This window comes from Cheilinus undulatus, linkage group 15 (genome assembly GCF_018320785.1).
Source record: "Cheilinus undulatus linkage group 15, ASM1832078v1, whole genome shotgun sequence".
NCBI lineage: Eukaryota > Metazoa > Chordata > Actinopteri > Labriformes > Labridae > Cheilinus > Cheilinus undulatus.
In genome coordinates, this window is record NC_054879.1 from 665,505 (window position 1) to 685,175 (window position 19,671).

Sequence of the window (19,671 nt, forward strand, 5' to 3'; positions counted from 1 at the left end):
CTGTGTCTGAGTGTTCAGGTTCATGTTTGTGGTACTTCTACATGATTCTGGATCCCAGAGGGACTCTTCCAGACCTGTTCCTGGCTGTGCTGGTGTTTGACAGACAGAGACATGTGGAGGTCTATTTCAGGAGTGAGGGATCATGGGACAGCAGCGTCCTCTTTCTGTCCTAAAGCTGGCTGTGTCTCCTCCTCCTAGAGTTTAATGTTGGATCAGGATGAAGGCCTGCCACTAACCTCTCCTCTCTGTTTTTTTTCTGCAGGGTGCCGCCGCCATGACAACACAAGCACCAACGTTCACTCAGCCGCTGCAGAGCGTGGTGGCACTAGAGGGTAGTGCCGCCACGTTCCAGGCTCAAGTTAGTGGTAAGAAAATCCTCTCTATTCCAGGTCTACTTTAAGACTCAATGATTGGTCTAAAACAGGTCCAGACTCAGACAGGCGCCTGGACCTGAAGTTCTTCAAGAACCTCATTCAAGTCCAGGTGCCCCCATGAAGATCTGGATCACCATGACCTGGATGAATGAGAACCTGCAAAGTCCATCAGATGTCAGAGTCATTGTGTACATGCACTCCTGCAGAGTTTAACAGGGAATAAGCTCTGTGGAGCTGTCTGCCAGCTCTGACTCATGTTTCAGACCAACGCCCTCCTGTTTACCTCACATCAGAGACAGAGACCAGACCTCTCAGCCAGAGTCCAGGTCCTGGATCTTTGTAGCAGTGGGTACAGGGTCCGACAGGTTCCTGTTCCCTGGCTACTCACAAACCACAGCAATGAATGAATGAATGAGCCACAGCAATGAATGAATGAATGAGCCACAGCAATGAATGAATGAATGAACCACAGCAATGAATGAATGAATGAGCCACAGCAATGAATGAATGAATGAGCCACAGCAATGAATGAATGAATGAGCCACAGCAATGAATGAATGAATGAATGAATGAGCCACAGCAATGAATGAATGAATGAGCCACAGCAATGAATGAATGAATGAATGAATGAGCCACAGCAATGAATGAATGAATGAGCCACAGCAATGAATGAATGAATGAGCCACAGCAATGAATGAATGAATGAATGAATGAGCCACAGCAATGAATGAATGAATGAATGAATGAGCCACAGCAATGAATGAATGAATGAGCCACAGCAATGAATGAATGAATGAATGAATGAGCCACAGCAATGAATGAATGAATGAGCCACAGCAATGAATGAATGAATGAGCCACAGCAATGAATGAATGAATGAATGAATGAGCCACAGCAATGAATGAATGAATGAGCCACAGCAATGAATGAATGAATGAGCCACAGCAATGAATGAATGAATGAATGAATGAGCCACAGCAATGAATGAATGAATGAGCCACAGCAATGAATGAATGAATGAACCACAGCAATGAATGAATGAATGAGCCACAGCAATGAATGAATGAATGAGCCACAGCAATGAATGAATGAATGAGCCGCAGCAATGAATGAATGAATGAGCCGCAGCAATGAATGAATGAATGAACCACAGCAATGAATGAATGAATGAATGAGCCACAGCAATGAATGAATGAATGAGCCGCAGCAATGAATGAATGAATGAGCCACAGCAATGAATGAATGAATGAACCACAGCAATGAATGAATGAATGAATGAATGAGCCACAGCAATGAATGAATGAATGAGCCACAGCAATGAATGAATGAATGAATGAGCGACAGCAATGAATGAATGAATGAATGAATGAGCCACAGCAATGAATGAATGAATGAATGAATGAATGAGCGACAGCAATGAATGAATGAATGAATGAATGAACCACAGTAATGAATGAATGAATGAGCCACAGCAATGAATGAATGAGCCACAGCAATGAATGAATGAATGAGCCACAGCAATGAATGAATGAATGAATGAGCCACAGCAATGAATGAATGAATGAATAGGTCACAGGAATGAATGAATGAATGAATAGGTCACAGGAATGAATGAATGAATGAATGAATAGGTCACAGGAATGAATGAATGAATGAATAGGTCACAGGAATGAATGAATGAATGAATGAATAGGTCACAGGAATGAATGAATGAATGAATGAATAGGTCACAGGAATGAATGAATGAATGAATGAATGAATAGGTCACAGGAATGAATGAATGAATGAATGAATAGGTCACAGGAATGAATGAATGAATGAATGAATAGGTCACAGGAATGAATGAATGAATGAATGAATAGGTCACAGGAATGAATGAATGAATGAATAGGTCACAGGAATGAATGAATCACAGGAATGAAGTTAGACACATTAGAGGCAGCAACAGTAGCTGATGGCAGCCAGGATAAGAGAGTCCGTGGGTCTGCTGGTCTTACAGGAGACCATGTGTGCAGCCATGTGGGGGCAGCAGAGCTGAAGTTGATCCAGGACTAGCTGGGCTTTTCTGGAAATCCTCTTCTCTGGATCTGGAATGTCCTTATAAATGTTGGTGATCGGATTCAGACTCCTCTCCCTCTCCCACATTTCTTCTCCCGTCTGCAGGTTCTCCAGTTCCTGAGGTGAGCTGGTTTCGTGATGGCCAGGTTCTTTCCGCCGCCGCTCTGCCCGGCGTTCAGATCTCGTTCAGCGACGGCCGTGCTGTTCTGAGAATCCCCGCTGTGACCGCCGCACACAGCGGAAGATTTTCTGTCAGAGCAACCAACGGAGCTGGACAAGCCACAAGCACCGCTGAACTCCTCGTCACAGGTGAGAACTTTTTCATTTTTCCTCACAGTATTTTTAGTTTATGTTTATTTCCTGCTCTACTGTTGGAGCTTGTAGCTAACTGCCATCATACCTCAGTGTTATATACCTTAGTTTTAATATCTGTGAACATGGAACTGCTGTAAGTTCAATTTACTACATCCAACATCCATCCAACATCCAACAATTCATGCAACATCCATCCATCCATCCATCCATCCACCCAACATCCCTCCAACATCCAACAATTCATGCAACATCCATCCATCCATCCATCCATCCAGCATCCATCCAACATCCAACAATTCATGCAACATCCATCCATCCATCCATCCAGCATCCATCCAACAATTCATGCAACATCCATCCATCCAGCATCCATCCAACATCCACCAATTCATGCAACATCCATCCATCCAACATCCATCCAACATCCAACAATTCATGCAACATCCATCCATCCATCCATCCACCCAACATCCCTCCAACATCCAACAATTCATGCAACATCCATCCATCCACCCAACATCCATCCAACATCCAACAATTCATGCAACATCCATCCATCCATCCATCCACCCAACATCCCTCCAACATCCAACAATTCATGCAACATCCATCCATCCAACATCCATCAAACATCCAACAATTCATGCAACATCCATCCATCCATCCATCCACCCAACATCCCTCCAACATCCAACAATTCATGCAACATCCATCCATCCAGCATCCATCCAACATCCAACAATTCATGCAACATCCATCCATCCATCCATCCAGCATCCATCCAACATCCAACAATTCATGCAACATCCATCCATCCATCCATCCAGCATCCATCCAACATCCAACAATTCATGCAACATCCATCCATCCATCCATCCAGCATCCATCCAACAATTCATGCAACATCCATCCATCCAACATCCATCCAACATCCAACAATTCATGCAACATCCATCCATCCATCCACCCAACATCCCTCCAACATCCAACAATTCATGCAACATCCATCCATCCAACATCCATCAAACATCCAACAATTCATGCAACATCCATCCATCCATCCACCCAACATCCCTCCAACATCCAACAATTCATGCAACATCCATCCATCCAGCATCCATCCAACATCCAACAATTCATGCAACATCCATCCATCCATCCATCCAGCATCCATCCAACAATTCATGCAACATCCATCCATCCATCCATCCAACATCCATCCAACATCCAACAATTCATGCAACATCCATCGATCCATCCATCCAATGTCCAACAATCCATCCAACATCCATCCATCCATCCACCCAACATCCCTCCAACATCCATCCATTCATGCAACATCAATCCATCCATCCATCCAACATCCATCCATCCATCATCTATCCATCCAACGTCCATCCATCTAACATCCATCCATCAATCCATCCATCCATCCATCCATCCATCCATTCAACATCCATCCAACATCCATCCATTCAGGCAACATCAATCCATCCATCCATCCAACAATTCATTCAACATCCATCCATCCATCCATCCCTCCCTCCCAACATTCCTCCAACATCCATCCATTCATGCAACATCCATCCATCCATCCATCCATCCTTCCATCCAACATCCATCCATCCAACATCCATCCATCAATCCATACATCCATCCATCCATTCAACATCCCTCCAACATCCATCCATTCATACAAGCTCAATACATCCATCCGTCCAACATCCATCCATCCATCCAACATCCATCCATCCAACATTCATCCAACATATATCCATTCATCCAGCATCCATCCACCCATCCATCCTTTCCTACATCCATCCATAGATCCAACGTCCTTCCATCCAACATCCATCCAGCATCCATCCATCCATCATCATCCATCCATCCATCATCATCCAGCCATCCAACATCAATCCATCCATCCATCCAACATCCCTCCAACATCCATTCATTCTTGCAACATCAATCCATCCATCCAATATCCATCCATCCAACATCCATTCATCGAAATATCTATCTATCCATCAATCCAACATCCCTTTCAACATCCATCCATTCATGCAACATCCATCCATCCATACAAACATCCATCCAACATCCATCCATTCATGCAACATCCATCCATCCAACATCCAACATTTATCCATCATCATCCATCCATCCAACATCAATCCATCCAACTTTTATCCATCCAACATTCATCCATCCATCCATCATCCAGCCACCCAACATCATCCATCCATTCAACATCATCCATCCAACATCCATCTGTCCATCATCCATCCATCCATTATCCATCCATCCAGCATGTATCCAACATCCATCCATTCAGCATGCATCATTAATCAAACATCCATCCATCCATTCATCCATCCATCCAACATCCATCCATCCATCCGTCCAACATCCATCCAATCAAAAACATTTATGCATTTATCTATTTATCCAAAAAAATCTACCTGTATCCATTCGTCCATTAAAGCTGTTAGCATTTTGATAAAATCAGGATCCAGAGAGTAAAAAATGTCAGGTCTAATCAAAAATTGAAATAAATTCCCAGGCAAATAAGGTCATGACTAGAGTCTAGACTAGAGTTGTGGGTTCTTGTCCTTAAACCTTTTAAATCTTTGCCTTTGAGCGCACATCCAAAAAAGGAAGCGACCCAGTCGAGAGCTGGCTGAGGTTTTTTGACACAGTATACCTAAATGTGTCTATCCTTTGATCTGCAGCAGAGACAGCGCCCCCTAGCTTCCTCCAGAGACTGCAGAGCTCTACGGTGAGACAGGGCAGCCAGGTGAGGCTGGATGTCCGTGTGACAGGAATCCCAACGCCCGTGGTGAAATTCTTCAGAGAGGGAGCCGAGATCCAGAGCTCAGCCGACTTCAGGATCCTTCAGGAAGGAGACCTGTACAGCCTGCTGATTGCTGAGGCCTTCCCAGAGGATTCTGGGACATATTCTGTGACCGCCACCAACAGCAGCGGACGGGCCACCTCCACCGCTGAGCTGCAGGTTCAAGGTGAGGAGACGGGACCGTCAACAGTTTATGAAAGGGTCAGAAAGGGTGACAAAAACATGTTCTTAGTGTGCTGGGGGAGACAGAAATACCAACAATGGTTCCTCGTGTAGGCTAGAAAAGTAACAGGTGAGGAAAATAGCTCCCAACATCCCCAGCTTCACCAACACTCCACCCTTGGTTTAAAAATGCAGGCTTGTCTAGGCCCCCAGTTGTCATTCCAGTCTAACCAGTCCCCTTCTAGGTTTATTGTCTAAATAGAATAAAGACGATAAAATCCAGTAAAAATGTGATTTATCAGATGTGTGCTGTACCATCCAACATTAATGTGTGTCCAGGTGAAGAAGCTGTCCCAGCAAAGAAAACAAAGACTGTGATTTCGACCCGTCAGACCCGAGTGGAAAAGGTTTGAGACTAACCGATCGCCCTTTAAGCATTTCCTCTTCTGTCCGTCTGTTCATGACCCTGATCGTCTCTCATCTGTCCGTCCTCAGAAGGTGGAGGTCAGTATGGAGGTGGAGGCTCTCGCTCACAAGACTCCACCAAGAGTTCCTCCCAAACCCACATCCAAGTCCCCGACTCAGCCCTCGCTGGTCTCCAAGGTGGCGGGAGGACGGCAACAGTCCCCGTCTCCTGTCAGACACGTGAAGGCGCCCACGCCCACGCCTGTCAGGTGGGTTTGATTAGATTCTGTCTTAAAGAGTCTGTGGAAATATTGATTACTCCTCCTGCCTTCCCCTCTTCACGGCTCTCTGTCTCCCCCTGCAGGCCGGTCAAGTCCCCGATCACCACACGCAAACAGCCAGCTGTCGGCGCCGACGTCCTGCCGCCATGGAAGCAGGGAGAGCTGAGCGTTCCCCAGCCTGGCATGGAGCAGCGCTGGGAGACACAGGTCAAAGAGGTGAGTCTGAACTTGATTGGATGGGGTTCCACAGCGCCATCTTGTGGTTTAGGGATGACAGAAGACCAGGCCGACCCAGCAGGCCGCTCTGAGCCGGGTCACAGCTTAGATGATCCTGTCTGCTGTCAGCTATAACTGACCCTGGATTTTTGAGTTCAGTCAGTTTTTCTTCAGGAACGTCAGAGCGACCGCTGAAGGAGAGGACTGCAGACTTCAACAGGAGACTCTCTGATCTCTGATCATGTCTGGTTCTTAGATGGTGAATCTATCAGAGCTCAGACTGAGCCGGAGAGGATCGACACGCCAAACCTTCTTCTTTTTTAACTTCCTCTTTTTTGATTTGGTGCCACAGCTCTGGGCTCTTCTTTCTCTCAGCTCTGACCGCTCACTGTCTGCTGACTCCCTCCTGTTTCAGTGTCTCTAGCATGTTAAACAGAGGAGCATGACCTGAGGCATTACTGAGTCAAACACTACCATCCTGTTCATGATTATCACTAAATCAGACTGCATTATTGGGTTGTTTTTGTCTCAGACATGGCCGTGGATCAGGTTTTTCACAGTGTCACTGTAGATTTAAGCATCCCTGTGCACGCATATCAAGAGCTCTACATTTAATCTTATTTAACTTTTATTAGTGGACTCAATATTAGTGCAGAGCTCCAGAGCTGGTTTTAACATCCTGAGATCCTGACTGAATGATTCTGGTCTCTGACTTTTCTTCAGTCTTTTATCCAGACCTTTGGTCTCTAACCAACCAGATATGAAGCTGATATTATCAGTTTATGAAGATTATCTTTATGAACAGAATGTGTAAGTTTCATAAACTTTTACTGGACACAGATCTTATTTTCAGCAATAATCCAAAAACCCATGGAAAGATCCCATAGGCTCGACACCGAGGGAACCCATGAGACACTAACTTCTGGGTTTGCCTACAAAATTACATCACGACTGCAGCGCGCTGTAAAGCTTAGATGAAGTCTTTAGGAGGAACCGAGGTGGAGCTACAGTCTGGGATGATGTTGGGACTCTTCATGAGATCAAAGGAGAACAGCATAGCAACAATGGGCAGAGCTAACCTGATTGGTCCATCCTCTATAGAGTGGTGCAGTAGGCAAACCCAGAAGTTAGTGTCTCATGGGTTTCCTCAGCGACGAGCCTATGGGATCTTTCCATGGGTTTTTGGATTATTGCTGAAAATAAGATCTGTGTCCAGTAAAAGTTTATGAAACTTACACGTTCTGTTCATAAAGATAATCTTCATAAACTGATAATATCAGCATTATATCTGGTTGGTTAATCTAACTGAGGAAGTAAAAAGCCAATCTCATGCTATACTGAACTACAACACGGTCAACAGGATTTAACGCCATCACCAAAGGGTTGGGGGCGAGCAGCAGGCTCGGTTATCACGCTTCAGATGATGACGTATAGACTTCCTGACAAACGCTGTAGTCATTGTTAGCTGTCCTTTAGCAGCCGCCTTTATTAGGACAGGTAAAGATGGACAGTTCAAAGGTGGGGCAGGTTTCAGATGGATTTATGTTGTAGGATAAAACGTTAAACTCTCCTGAGCTTGTGTTCACCACAGACTTTATCTCAGGCATTTAACCCAAAACTCATTCAAAAATCCCAGAGACTTTCAGACCAGGGAACCAGAACTCACTTCCACGTTCAGGACTCATTCCCGCACCGCCCTGTTGGTCGGTTCATCAGCAGAAATACATTTAGAGCTCAGAGAAAGTTCAGTACGCCACAGAGGAAATCTGATGATCAGCTTAAGATTAGAGATCAGTCAGACGTTTAGAGCTCAGAGAAATCTAAGAACCAGGGCAGGTTAGAGCACGCACTCAAGGGTGAACCTTTGGAATATTTATCATTGAGTCTGTGAAATATGGACGAATTCCAGGAGAGAGGATATATGCTCCACATGTTTTAATTCTCCACTACAGGTACAGAGGAATAATATCCATGTTACCAAAATACATTTCCTCTGACTGAGCTCTGTTTCAGAGACTACACCAGGGTCTCTGACTGAGCTCTGTTTCAGAGACTACACCAGGGTCTCTGACTGAGCTCTGTTTCAGAGACTACACCAGGGTCTCTGACTGAGCTCTGTTTCAGAGACTACACCAGGGTCTCTGACTGAGCTCTGTTTCAGAGACTACACCAGGGTCTCTGACTGAGCTCTGTTTCAGAGACTACACCAGGGTCTCTGACTGAGCTCTGTTTCAGAGACTACACCAGGGTCTCTGACTGAGCTCTGTTTCAGAGACTACACCAGGGTCTTTGACTGAGCTCTGTTTCAGAGACTACACCAGGGTCTCTGACTGAGCTCTGTTTCAGAGACTACACCAGGGTCTCTGACTGAGCTCTGTTTCAGAGACTACACCAGGGTCTCTGACTGAGCTCTGTTTCAGAGACTACACCAGGGTCTCTGACTGAGCTCGTTTCAGAGACTACACCAGGGTCTCTGAATGAGCTCTGTTTCAGAGACTACACCAGGGTCTCTGACTGAGCTCTGTTTCAGAGACTACACCAGGGTCTCTGACTGAGCTCGTTTCAGAGACTACACCAGGGTCTCTGACTGAGCTCTGTTTCAGAGACTACACCAGGGTCTCTGACTGAGCTCTGTTTCAGAGACTACACCAGGGTCTCTGACTGAGCTCTGTTTCAGAGACTACACCAGGTCTCTGACTGAGCTCTGCTTCAGAGACTACACCAGGGTCTCTGAATGAGCTCTGTTTCAGAGACTACACCAGGGTCTCTGACTGAGCTCTGTTTCAGAGACTACACCAGGGTCTCTGACTGAGCTCTGTTTCAGAGACTACACCAGGGTCTCTGACTGAGCTCTGTTTCAGAGACAACACCAGGGTCTCTGACTGAGCTCTGTTTCAGAGACTACACCAGGGTCTCTGACTGAGCTCTGTTTCAGAGACTACACCAGGGTCTCTGACTGAGCTCTGTTTCAGAGACTACACCAGGGTCTCTGACTGAGCTCTGTTTCAGAGACTACACCAGGGTCTCTGACTGAGCTCTTTTTCAGAGACTACACCAGGGTCTCTGACTGAGCTCGTTTCAGAGACTACACCAGGGTCTCTGACTGAGCTCTGTTTCAGAGACTACACCAGGGTCTCTGACTGAGCTCTGTTTCAGAGACTACACCAGGGTCTCTGACTGAGCTCTGTTTCAGAGACTACACCAGGGTCTCTGACTGAGCTCTGTTTCAGAGACTACACCAGGGTCTCTGACTGAGCTCTGTTTCAGAGACTACACCAGGGTCTCTGACTGAGCTCTGTTTCAGAGACTACACCACTTTCTGTCAGAGCAGGCTTTCTCACAGAGCACAACGACTGGTCTGGATGGAAAGACTGAGGAAAAATAATGTTAGAATAGGCTTTTTAAAGTACATTCAAATCTAAATTTGGGCTGTAATAGGCGTGAGCTTTGGGACCAAGCATACACGTCCAAAACTTTTCTACAGTCCCCAGGGTCACTGGTCATGGAGGCGTGAATATCAGCCCATACAGCAGCACTGTGAATAACCCTACAGTTCTACTTCCTGTCTCAGTGGTCCTCATGTGTTTGTAGGTAATTGTTAACTGTCTCTAACAGAGACAGGCAGGTGTGGATGGCTCACATGTTTAATGTTCGTCCATCTAAACGAGTCTAATGTGGGTCAGTCAGAGATGAGAGGAAACTCTCAGCTTTTCTCTGGCGTTAAAATGAAACTATCAGGAACAACAAACCCCTAAATGTTTAAAAGACATGTTTGGGCCCCTCCTCCTGCCTGTCTCTGTGCCGGGCCGCCATGGATGTCCTGAATCTATGTGCTGCTGGTTGTGTCTCCAGGCTGAGGGAGGGAAAAGAGCCGGGGCGGTGGCCACGGTGATGGCTGCCGTCGACCTGGCTCGCATCCGTCAGCCCGTGCATGTGGAGGGCGGTGGAGCCGAAGAGGAGTCTGAGGCTGTAGAGGCAGAGTTTAGGAAGCAGGCCGCCGCCGCCGCGGCTGCTGATCGACAGTATCGAGCCGGCTGGACAACAACGCGAGTGCAGGCTGGCCAAATGCTAACCACTGCTCAGGGCGTTACACCTGACGCCGCCCTGCCGCTGCCCCAGGTTAGATAGGCCCCAGTGGCGAGGAAACACCACCACGCAGACAGATCTAGACTGTTCTGTACTGGCAAACAATTTTTCAGGAATCGCTGAAATGTCAAACCAAATCTGACGGCTCCATATCAGTTATCCCTAAAATTCCAAGTCTTTAACTCATTTGGCCGTTACGTCTGCCCGCCACAGACCGCTGTCCCGACACGGCTGGTCGGTGATTAAGGCTGACCCACGGCTCCTTCCCTGCATGTCATTTCCAACTCTCTTTCTCCGGTATGACATCTGTCCTGTTTAAAGAGAGGCCCCACATTAATATTAAACAATAAAATACGACTCTTGGTCCTTTCTTTATAAAATATCAGCATGAAAATTATGACAATAAAGGTTTAAATTAAAACATGAGAAATACATTTATTTTAAATAATAGCAGAAACTTTTGGGCTCACAGATAACTGATGAAGTGTTACAAAAATGACCAAAATTTTTTGCCAGTGCTTTGATTTAAATGTTCAGTGTTGGTTCTAATCTCTTGATATAACCATGACTTTATCTGTTGTACTAACCGGTATAAATGAATATAATTTATTCAAATTTGAAATCTTCCTGAGGTTAACGCTCCTATGAACTTTTGTTGGTCACTCCAGATTCGTACTACATCAGAAATCATCTCTTCCCAGGTGGACGCCGGTCCTGCCCCATCCCCCGTTCCACAGTTTATTGTTTCTAAAGTTTCTGTCCCCAAACACGAGATTAGCTCCGAGGTAAGAGAGGCAAACAGGCAAGCAGTGCAAAATAACCTGTGTGGAACTTAACAGTGAGAAGGCGTGAAGAAACTACGTGGACTAAGAAATATTAACATCAAATACTGGAATCATTTTTGAACCAGAGGTCTCCAGACTCTTTCTGCTGAGGGCCACAGACACCACTATGACCACTGGACCATTGATTTGAGGGCGCTGCCACCTTCTGGTGGCTGCCATATCTGCGGTGGCATCTCAGCATCTGCTGTTGCCTGCTGACTGTGACAGCAGCTCAGATAGTTGGACTAAAAACTCCAGACAGCTGCGGATAAAAAGACTTTAATCAGATCATCCAGACTTTACAGGCTGGGCATCGTTTGCATCAGTGGTTCCCCACAGTTTTTCCTCTGAGTCTGTTTAGGTTCTCATTCATCCAGGTCATGGTCATCCAAATCATGTTCAAGGAGGAAACTGGACCTGATTGAGGTTCTTGAAGTGTCTCTACTCTGCTCCAAAAGTCTTCTTCCGTTCTACAGAGACTGGGTCCAGAGCCAGGAATTAAAGCAGCTGTTGACCATTGACATGCTGATGATCAGGGTGGTCACCTGAGAGTCATTAACCCGGGTCTACATATGTTTAACCAATATGACAACCTCAGAGCAGACAAAGTCTCATGCCTCTAAGGGGTCCCAGACCCCAGGAACCAATGGCGTTCACAACTCTCAGGTGACCGCCCTGATCATTAGCATGTGAATGGTCAACAAAGATGGTCTGTCTCTGGTCCCAGTCTCTAAAACTGAAGGTTTTATTTGAGTAGAGGAAGAGAATGTTTGGCATTATTTGATCAGTCTCGTAAAGATAGTTCGTGGTCTACTAATCAGCCAGAAGCCAGTCTTGATATCTCAGTGAAACAGTCTGAAGTCTCCTAGATGATGACTTTTTATGAAGTCAGCGCTCGTGTCCCGGGTACTTCCTGTTAGAGCAGTTTATAAGGAGATGCCACCACAGGAATGGTTAACTTGTTAACTTCATTTTTTCCTGGCTTTCTAAACCCCTACTGACCTAAGGTTTGTGATTGTCTCCAGGCTGTAATCTTAAAAATCCTGTTCTGACTGCTTGCCTAAGATGCTGAGTCCTGAACCTGAAAGTAGAAGGAAGTATAACATCCGTGAAATAACCAAACGTCCCTCTTTAACCCGTTTTCCTGACTCTCTTAATCAGTAAAGACGCTGCAGAGCCTCCATATTAATCCTGCTCTATCTTAAACCCCCTCAGTAGCTTTAATCAGACTAACGTCCCGTAGACCTCCCCGTGTTCTGGTGCAGCTTCATAAAAACAGGATCCTGATTCTTTGATGATGATGGTGTGGCTCTTCCTCCTCTTTGGGTTGGCCAGGTTTCCATCGCCGGCTCGGCTATCGCCGCCCTGCAGAAAGAGTTTTCCTCCACCACCACTAGAAGGATCATCAGATCCGTCAAGTCTCCTGTCCCGTCTCATAGAGTGGGGGAGGCCAGAGAGACCCCGGAGCCCGTCCCCCCACCGTTTAAAGACTTCACAGAGAAATATCAGAGTCAATTCGGGGCTGGTTTACAGACAGGGCTGGTGTTCTCAGGGGGTGTGGAGAGAATGTATGAGGACTGGGAAGCCCAGGTTTGTAATCCACTATAGTGGGCTGGATCTGAACAGAACAAGAAAACCTGATGAGTTATTAATGATCTAGACCAATTCTGGAATAAGAATCTGGGATTTGTGTGGCCGAGGTGTTGGATCAGTGCAAGAGAGCTGAAGATCCCCCGGCCTGAATATCACACATTTACTCTGTTTTTGGTCTGAACCATGCTGAGACTCCAGAACGTTGCGTTTCTCTTCATTAAGCCTGATTTATACCTCTGTGCTGAACCTACGCTGGTTACCATCGTCCTCCTCTGACAGTTGGGGTCCCTGTTTCTTAGCTGATTGTGTTTTTGAGAGTGTGGGAGGCATGGGAGCTAGCCAAAAGTGCACAAACAGCTGTATGGCTGCTATAGCACGTAAAGAAAACAGTAGGTCTACAAACCTGAAGGCCTAAAGACGAGAGCTCTACAGGTCAGAGCGCCCTCTAGTGGAACTGCTCTCCTGTATCAAAGGTTCATTACACAACCTCAACTGTTACACTTTACAGAATCCCACAAGCACAGCCTGAAGTGCACCTGCACGCCAAAATGAGGCAGACCTTTTGCCCTGTGATTGGTCCATTAGGTAGCGTGCCAGTCTGCCGTTCGCTGAGCCGTGTCTAATGGTAGCGTGTTCTCTGCTGTCAGAGTCACGTGTGCAGATGACGAACCAGATTACAAATCTAAAAACCTATCAGAACCTTTTCTCCGTCCTGTTCCTCAGCTGGTTCAGTGGCCGTACGGTCCGTCTCCTCTCTTTTCCTCTCCACCATGGATTTGATTTGACCTTTATTCATCTCACACACATCCAGAGTTAAAAGCATAGACCCCAAGAAGTGCAGCATGCCCCCTCAGCCAGAGCAGCCCAGGACCAAGGCTGATGAGGCTCAGTGCCAAAGCGGCATATGCTCCCATACCTGACCTTACAAAGTAATGGAGACGGGGCAGGATGAAGCAGACAGCTGAGCTAGCCATGCTCTTTCCTCATGACAGTGGTTCTCAACCTTGGGGTCGGGCCCCCTTGGGGGTTGCGAGACAATGAGAGGATACCTTAATACCTTAATAAAATCAAGAATATTTTCTAAATAACATTGTTACCATTTGACACCAATTTTACCAAATGTTAACCCTTTTTCATCACTTTTTATAACCAATTTTTCCATTTAAACCAATTATTGTCAATTTCAAACTCTTTCCATCATTTTTTCAGCCTATTTTTGCCACTTCTAAACCAATTTCTGTCACTTTCTGCCTGTTGTTGCCTCTGTTGGCCCATTATTGCCACTATCAACCACTTTTTACACCCCTTTTTGCCCATTTTAAACACAGTTAGCCCAGTTTTGCCAGTTTATATCAATTTTCCATCCTATTCCACCTAATTCTCACCAATATTTAGTACTTTAAAGCCATTTCAGCCACTTTTTAATCCCCCCTTTTCCACTTTCTGTGCCATTTTTCACCACTGTAACCCATTTTGGTTATTTTTTGCCACTTTTATCTAATTTTTGCCACTTTTAACCCATTTATGTTCTTTAAAAATCCAATTTCAGCACCTTTTCCACCATTTTTTGCCATTATTAGTCAATTTTAGCAATTTTTAACCCATTTTAATTATGTTTTTAACAAAAGTTATTTTAATTTAAAGAAGGCTATTTACTACACACATTAATAAATAAAGATATTTCTTTGCTAAGAGTGGTAATTATTCAGGTCAAATATCAAATATGGTGTTCACAATGGACCATGGTTTTCCTGACCTCCAAGGGCCCCCAGTTTGGCTGGGTCGCAGAAGCCTCCCCCTTTATCCCTCCTTATGGGCGGCCTTGTCTGCACATGATGATCTTGCATGTTTATGGCTGTGTTCAACTGCCTTCAGGTACAGCGGGGGTCCCCGGTCTCTGGCACCTTTATTTTGGGGGTCGGGGGCTGAAATGGTTTAGAACCACTGTTTTATAATATCAAATCACTTAAATCACTATAGAATTAAAAGTCCATGTCAGCACCCTGGTGTATGAGCACATCTATAAAGAAAACAACAGGCTCCATGTGCTCGATGTATAACGCTGTTAAAGCTGTTACAATAACGGCTGACGGACGTACCATCGTACTAAAGTACTGCTCAGAACGGTCTACAGCAGATCTCCAGAGTAGATTCACTGCAGGAGAATAAACCAGGCTTTTACTGACTGCCAAATCTTGGAGATAAAACTGCTTTGTTGGTATATTTTGTGATGTGGTGAACACTGTGGCCCTTAGGGGCCTCTCCTTTCCATCAAGTCTTGTCAAAGTCCGGTTTTCTTCATTTCTGTTGAATCCAGAGTTTATCATCCTTGTGTTGACAGTTTAACACGCCTGTCGTTGTTATTGACACCCTCACCTCATCTCTTCATCCCTTCCAGCCTGTCCTCCATCGTCCCGCCATCTTTCTCCACATTCCTTCATCCTCTCATCCCCTGTCTTGTCCTGAATGTGTGGCCGTGTTGTGTTCATGTCATTGATTTTAGAAAGCCCTCTTTGTTCAGCCTTGCTAACGGATGTTTGTTTCTACAACAGGCGGCGGAGGCAGCAGCCGTACCTGCAGCAGGTGGCGGCGTGGTCCCGCCCACTCTGGTGTCCGTAAGTGTCCCACTATAATCCACAGGCGTGTTCCCATCACTTCAGAAAGTTCCTCTCTTTAAAGAGTTTTCCTCTCTCCAGGGCTTGAAGAACACAAATGTGACGGAGGGCGAGTCGGTGACCCTGGAGTGCCAGATCAGCGGTCACCCCACGCCCGTCATCATGTGGTTCAGAGAGGACTACAAGATCGAGAGCTCCATCGATTTCCAGATCACGTATAAGAATGAAATCGCCCAGTTGGTGATCCGCGAGGCATTCGCCGAAGACAGCGGACGCTTCACTTGTACCGCCACCAGCGAGGCGGGAACTGTCAGCACCTCCTGCTACCTGCTCGTCCAGGGTCAGTACAGAAGACACACGGGATAAAAACCATATATGGTCAGAAACTGTGGTGGTTTTACTCATGTGCCTCTTTAAACCTGTGGGTGTTACTGTTAGGCTGACCCCAGTTTTTACCTGTCGCTGCCCAGAGGCCTCACGTATATGCTGGTGCCTTTCAAAGGTTCCTCCTGGAGCTCTTTGGAGAACTTTTTCATGACAGCTAGCCTAGCTGACGCTACTCTGCAGGTCCTGCCACTATGATAATCTGGGCTAGATAAGCAACAGCTGCAAGCAGAGGAATCAGTGCTGAACTTTGACCCTTAGAGCATCAGGGATGTTTTCTATTGGTTCATTCTGCAACACCTGTTTCAATGACATTGATCAGTATTCAGTCATGTACACAAGATTTAGGCAGGTAGGGAGCTAAGAATTCAACAAAGAGCCCAACGGGCCACAACCCGGGGCTGGTGAGGGAGAGGCAGAGTCAAGCTGGACACCTCGACACACACGTGTGTGTTATTTGGCACCCACGGTCAAGCTTGAAGGCAACTCTTTAATCCAGACTTTTTCAGCCCTGGTAATACACCCTGAGACTTCTGGTGGTTTCTAGGCCTCTGGGAAACCCACAGGATGATACCCCAGGCCGTGCTTACTCAGCACATCCACCCCTTACTCCGCCCTAAAGGTGTAAAGTTTTTTTTTCATTTCCCTGGTAATATGGAAGGGCACCCAGAGCACTGCTGGGATTGTGTCAGTCCTCCTTCCTGTCCTCAGGCAGGCTTACTCGCCACGCCTACGCCTTTCTGGCCCAAACATGCCTAAAAGTTCTGCACAGTTCAGCGTCTCTACAGACTACCCATGCTGTTAACCTAATGCATTGTTCCTCTATTTCACATGGATAAAACTGGGACATCTCATGGTTTTATAGATGTTTGTTGGGACTGGGAACATGGAGCTGACATTCCAGTCAAACCAAGATGTACGGTCACCTTAGACATGTTTCATGTTTTTTTACCGTCTAGTCTTTTAACCCAGTCTTTCTCTTTCAGTGTCCGAGGAAATCGAGAGCAGAGAGGAAGTTGAAGCTGCAGAGAAACTGTGAGTTATCTTCTTTAACTTGAATAGCTGCATCACTGGTGGACTCAGGAACAGATTCCCCTTGTTCTCTGCATAAACCTAACTGTTGTTCCATATGGAAAATTCTATTTTCAGAGTAACTGAAGAAGCCAGAGAGGAGGCCATGGCAGCTGAGGCCGACGCCCCTGCCACCGCTCCCTTCTTCATCAAGAAGCCGACCATTCAGAAGCTGGTGGAAGGAGGAAGTGTGGTGTTTGACTGCCAGGTTGGAGGAAGCCCCAAACCTCACATCATCTGGAAGAAGGGTGGTGTACCGTTGACTACTGGATACAGGTACGGGATTTATTCAGGTCATCTGGTCAGGATTTCATATTCTGAGAATAGTTTTTAATAGCCTTCTTTAAACGGCCTATCAGATACAAAGTGGCCTACAAGAAGGACACTGGAGTATGCAGGCTGGAGATCTCCATGACCTTTGCTGATGATGCCGGAGAATACTCTGTTTTTGCCAAGAACCAGCTGGGAGAGGTCTCAGAATCCGTCAGCCTGCTGGAAGAAGGTGAGCTGTCAACTGATCGATAAATTCACCAGAGATTAAAAGTGAAGCAAAGAGAGGACTGCAGATAAGACTAGGATGGCAGGTCAAATCCTCAAACTGCTTTGTTTTCACAGAGGAATACGACGCTTACATGAAGAAACAGGAAGCTACCTTTAAGACTGAAGTGACAGCAGTGGTGCAGGAGCCCAAAGTGGGAGACGTTCCCCCAGTCGTTGTCACAACTATGCCGCTAACAACCACCGTTATCTCTGGACAGGTGAGAGCACTACACCATGTTTTCAACCGGGGGTTTGGGGGCTAACTATTCTCAAGGAGAAACCAGAAGGACTAGTACATCCTAAGTCAGATCAGGAATGGGAACATATGCCAGGTCAGGAGGAGGTGGAGAACGGCCAAAACACATTCTAAATAATCCAACATTCCTACTGACTGCTTGGTTTACATCCCAAACCTTCACCTTTGGTCTCTGGGTAATGACAGAAGAATGAGATCTGGGGTACAAGCTGCTGGGATGAGTTTTCTCTGGAGGGTGTCTGGGCTCAGCCTGAGAGACAGGGGGAGGAGTTTAGACATTTAGAGCTGCTCCTCCTCCGTTCTAGGAAGACCCAGAATGCACTAGAGCAGTGGTTTTCAAAGTGTGAGGTGGGCCTCCCCTGGGGGGCGCCGCAGAGCTTCAGGGGAGGCGCAGAACCATAAACTAGAAAAAAGGTGATTTGCTTTGCGAACCTCTGCTGTGCATGGAGCAAAATGGATAAACTTATAGTTACTATAGGGACTATGCTATAGAGCAGTGTTACTCAACCAAAGAGGCAAATTATTGAAAAATACCTTTGCAAGAGTCACAATCTAAGAGGTGAAAAGAGGCAAAAACAGCTGGAAGTAGCAATAAAAATAGGTTAAAGGTGGCAAAATGGTCAAAAGGCAGCAAAAAATGGGTGAAAAGGGGCAAAAATGGAAAATCATGAGAAAGTAGCAGAAATGGGTGAGAAGTGACCAAAAAATGAGTGGAAAGTGACTAAAATGGGCAAAAAGCAGCCACGAGTGGCAAAAATGGGCAACAAAAGGGGAAACAAGTGGTATTTAGTGGCAAAAGGTAGCTGAAATGGTTGAAAAGTGACAAAAACGTGGTGAAAAAGGCAAAAATGGGATAAAAGTGGCAAAAAGAAGTGGCTAAAATGGGCAAAAACTAGGAAAAAAGTGGTATTTAATGACAAAAGGTCGCTTAAATGGGTGAAAATTGGGAGAAAAAGGGTGAAAAAGGGCAAAAATGGGATGAAGTGGCAAAAAGAAGTGGCAAAAAATGGCAATAAAAGATGAAACAAGTGGTTTTTAATGGCCAAAGGTAGTTTAAATTGGCAAAAAGCAGTCAAGCGTGGCAAAAATTGGGGAAAAAAAGGGCAAGATCAGGATAAAAGTGGCAAAAATTAGGAAAATGTGGCAAAAAGACGTCACAAAAATGAGCAAAAACATTGAGGGAAAAAGGGATATTTAATGATGAAAGGTAGCTTAAATGGGCAAATGGTGAAAAAGGACAAATATGGGGAAAAGTAGCAAAAAAAAGTTGTAAAATGGCCAAAATATATGAAAAGGGGTATTTACAATACAATAAAATACAATACAAGAATACAAGAACTTTATTTATCCCCGAAGGGAAATTCAATAATTAATTCAAGTAAGTAATTCAATATTTAATGGCATTATAACTGAATAAGAAGGAAAGGCAGATGTTTAGGACATTCGCAAACCAAAATATAAAAAAAAAATAATGTTAAAAATGTTTTATGATTAGACATAAATGTTTGAAATGTTGTTTATTTTTTTATTTCTTTATTTTTAATTTGAATCCTTTTTGTGGGTGTGGGTCCACCGATGAATACGTTCTTCTTAGGAGAGGCTCACCCTCACACACTGTGAAAACCCCTGCTCTAGAG

General features: G+C 45.5%; 1 protein-coding gene across 1 annotated transcript in view; it reads left to right on the top strand.

Moving 5' to 3' along the window:
* Nucleotides 1-265: 265 nt before the first annotated feature.
* Nucleotides 266-19,671, top strand: part of LOC121522553 (titin-like) — an 86,925-nt gene continuing 67,519 nt past the window's right edge. Inside the window, 15 exon segments of the mRNA XM_041807086.1 lie at nt 266-365; nt 2,538-2,741; nt 5,480-5,767; nt 6,103-6,170; nt 6,259-6,437; nt 6,533-6,665; nt 10,518-10,784; nt 11,420-11,536; nt 12,911-13,165; nt 15,721-15,783; nt 15,865-16,123; nt 17,154-17,202; nt 17,317-17,514; nt 17,598-17,740; nt 17,854-17,996. Of these exon segments, the coding sequence (XP_041663020.1) occupies nt 275-365; nt 2,538-2,741; nt 5,480-5,767; nt 6,103-6,170; nt 6,259-6,437; nt 6,533-6,665; nt 10,518-10,784; nt 11,420-11,536; nt 12,911-13,165; nt 15,721-15,783; nt 15,865-16,123; nt 17,154-17,202; nt 17,317-17,514; nt 17,598-17,740; nt 17,854-17,996 (2,457 nt within the window). The 5' untranslated portion in view covers nt 266-274.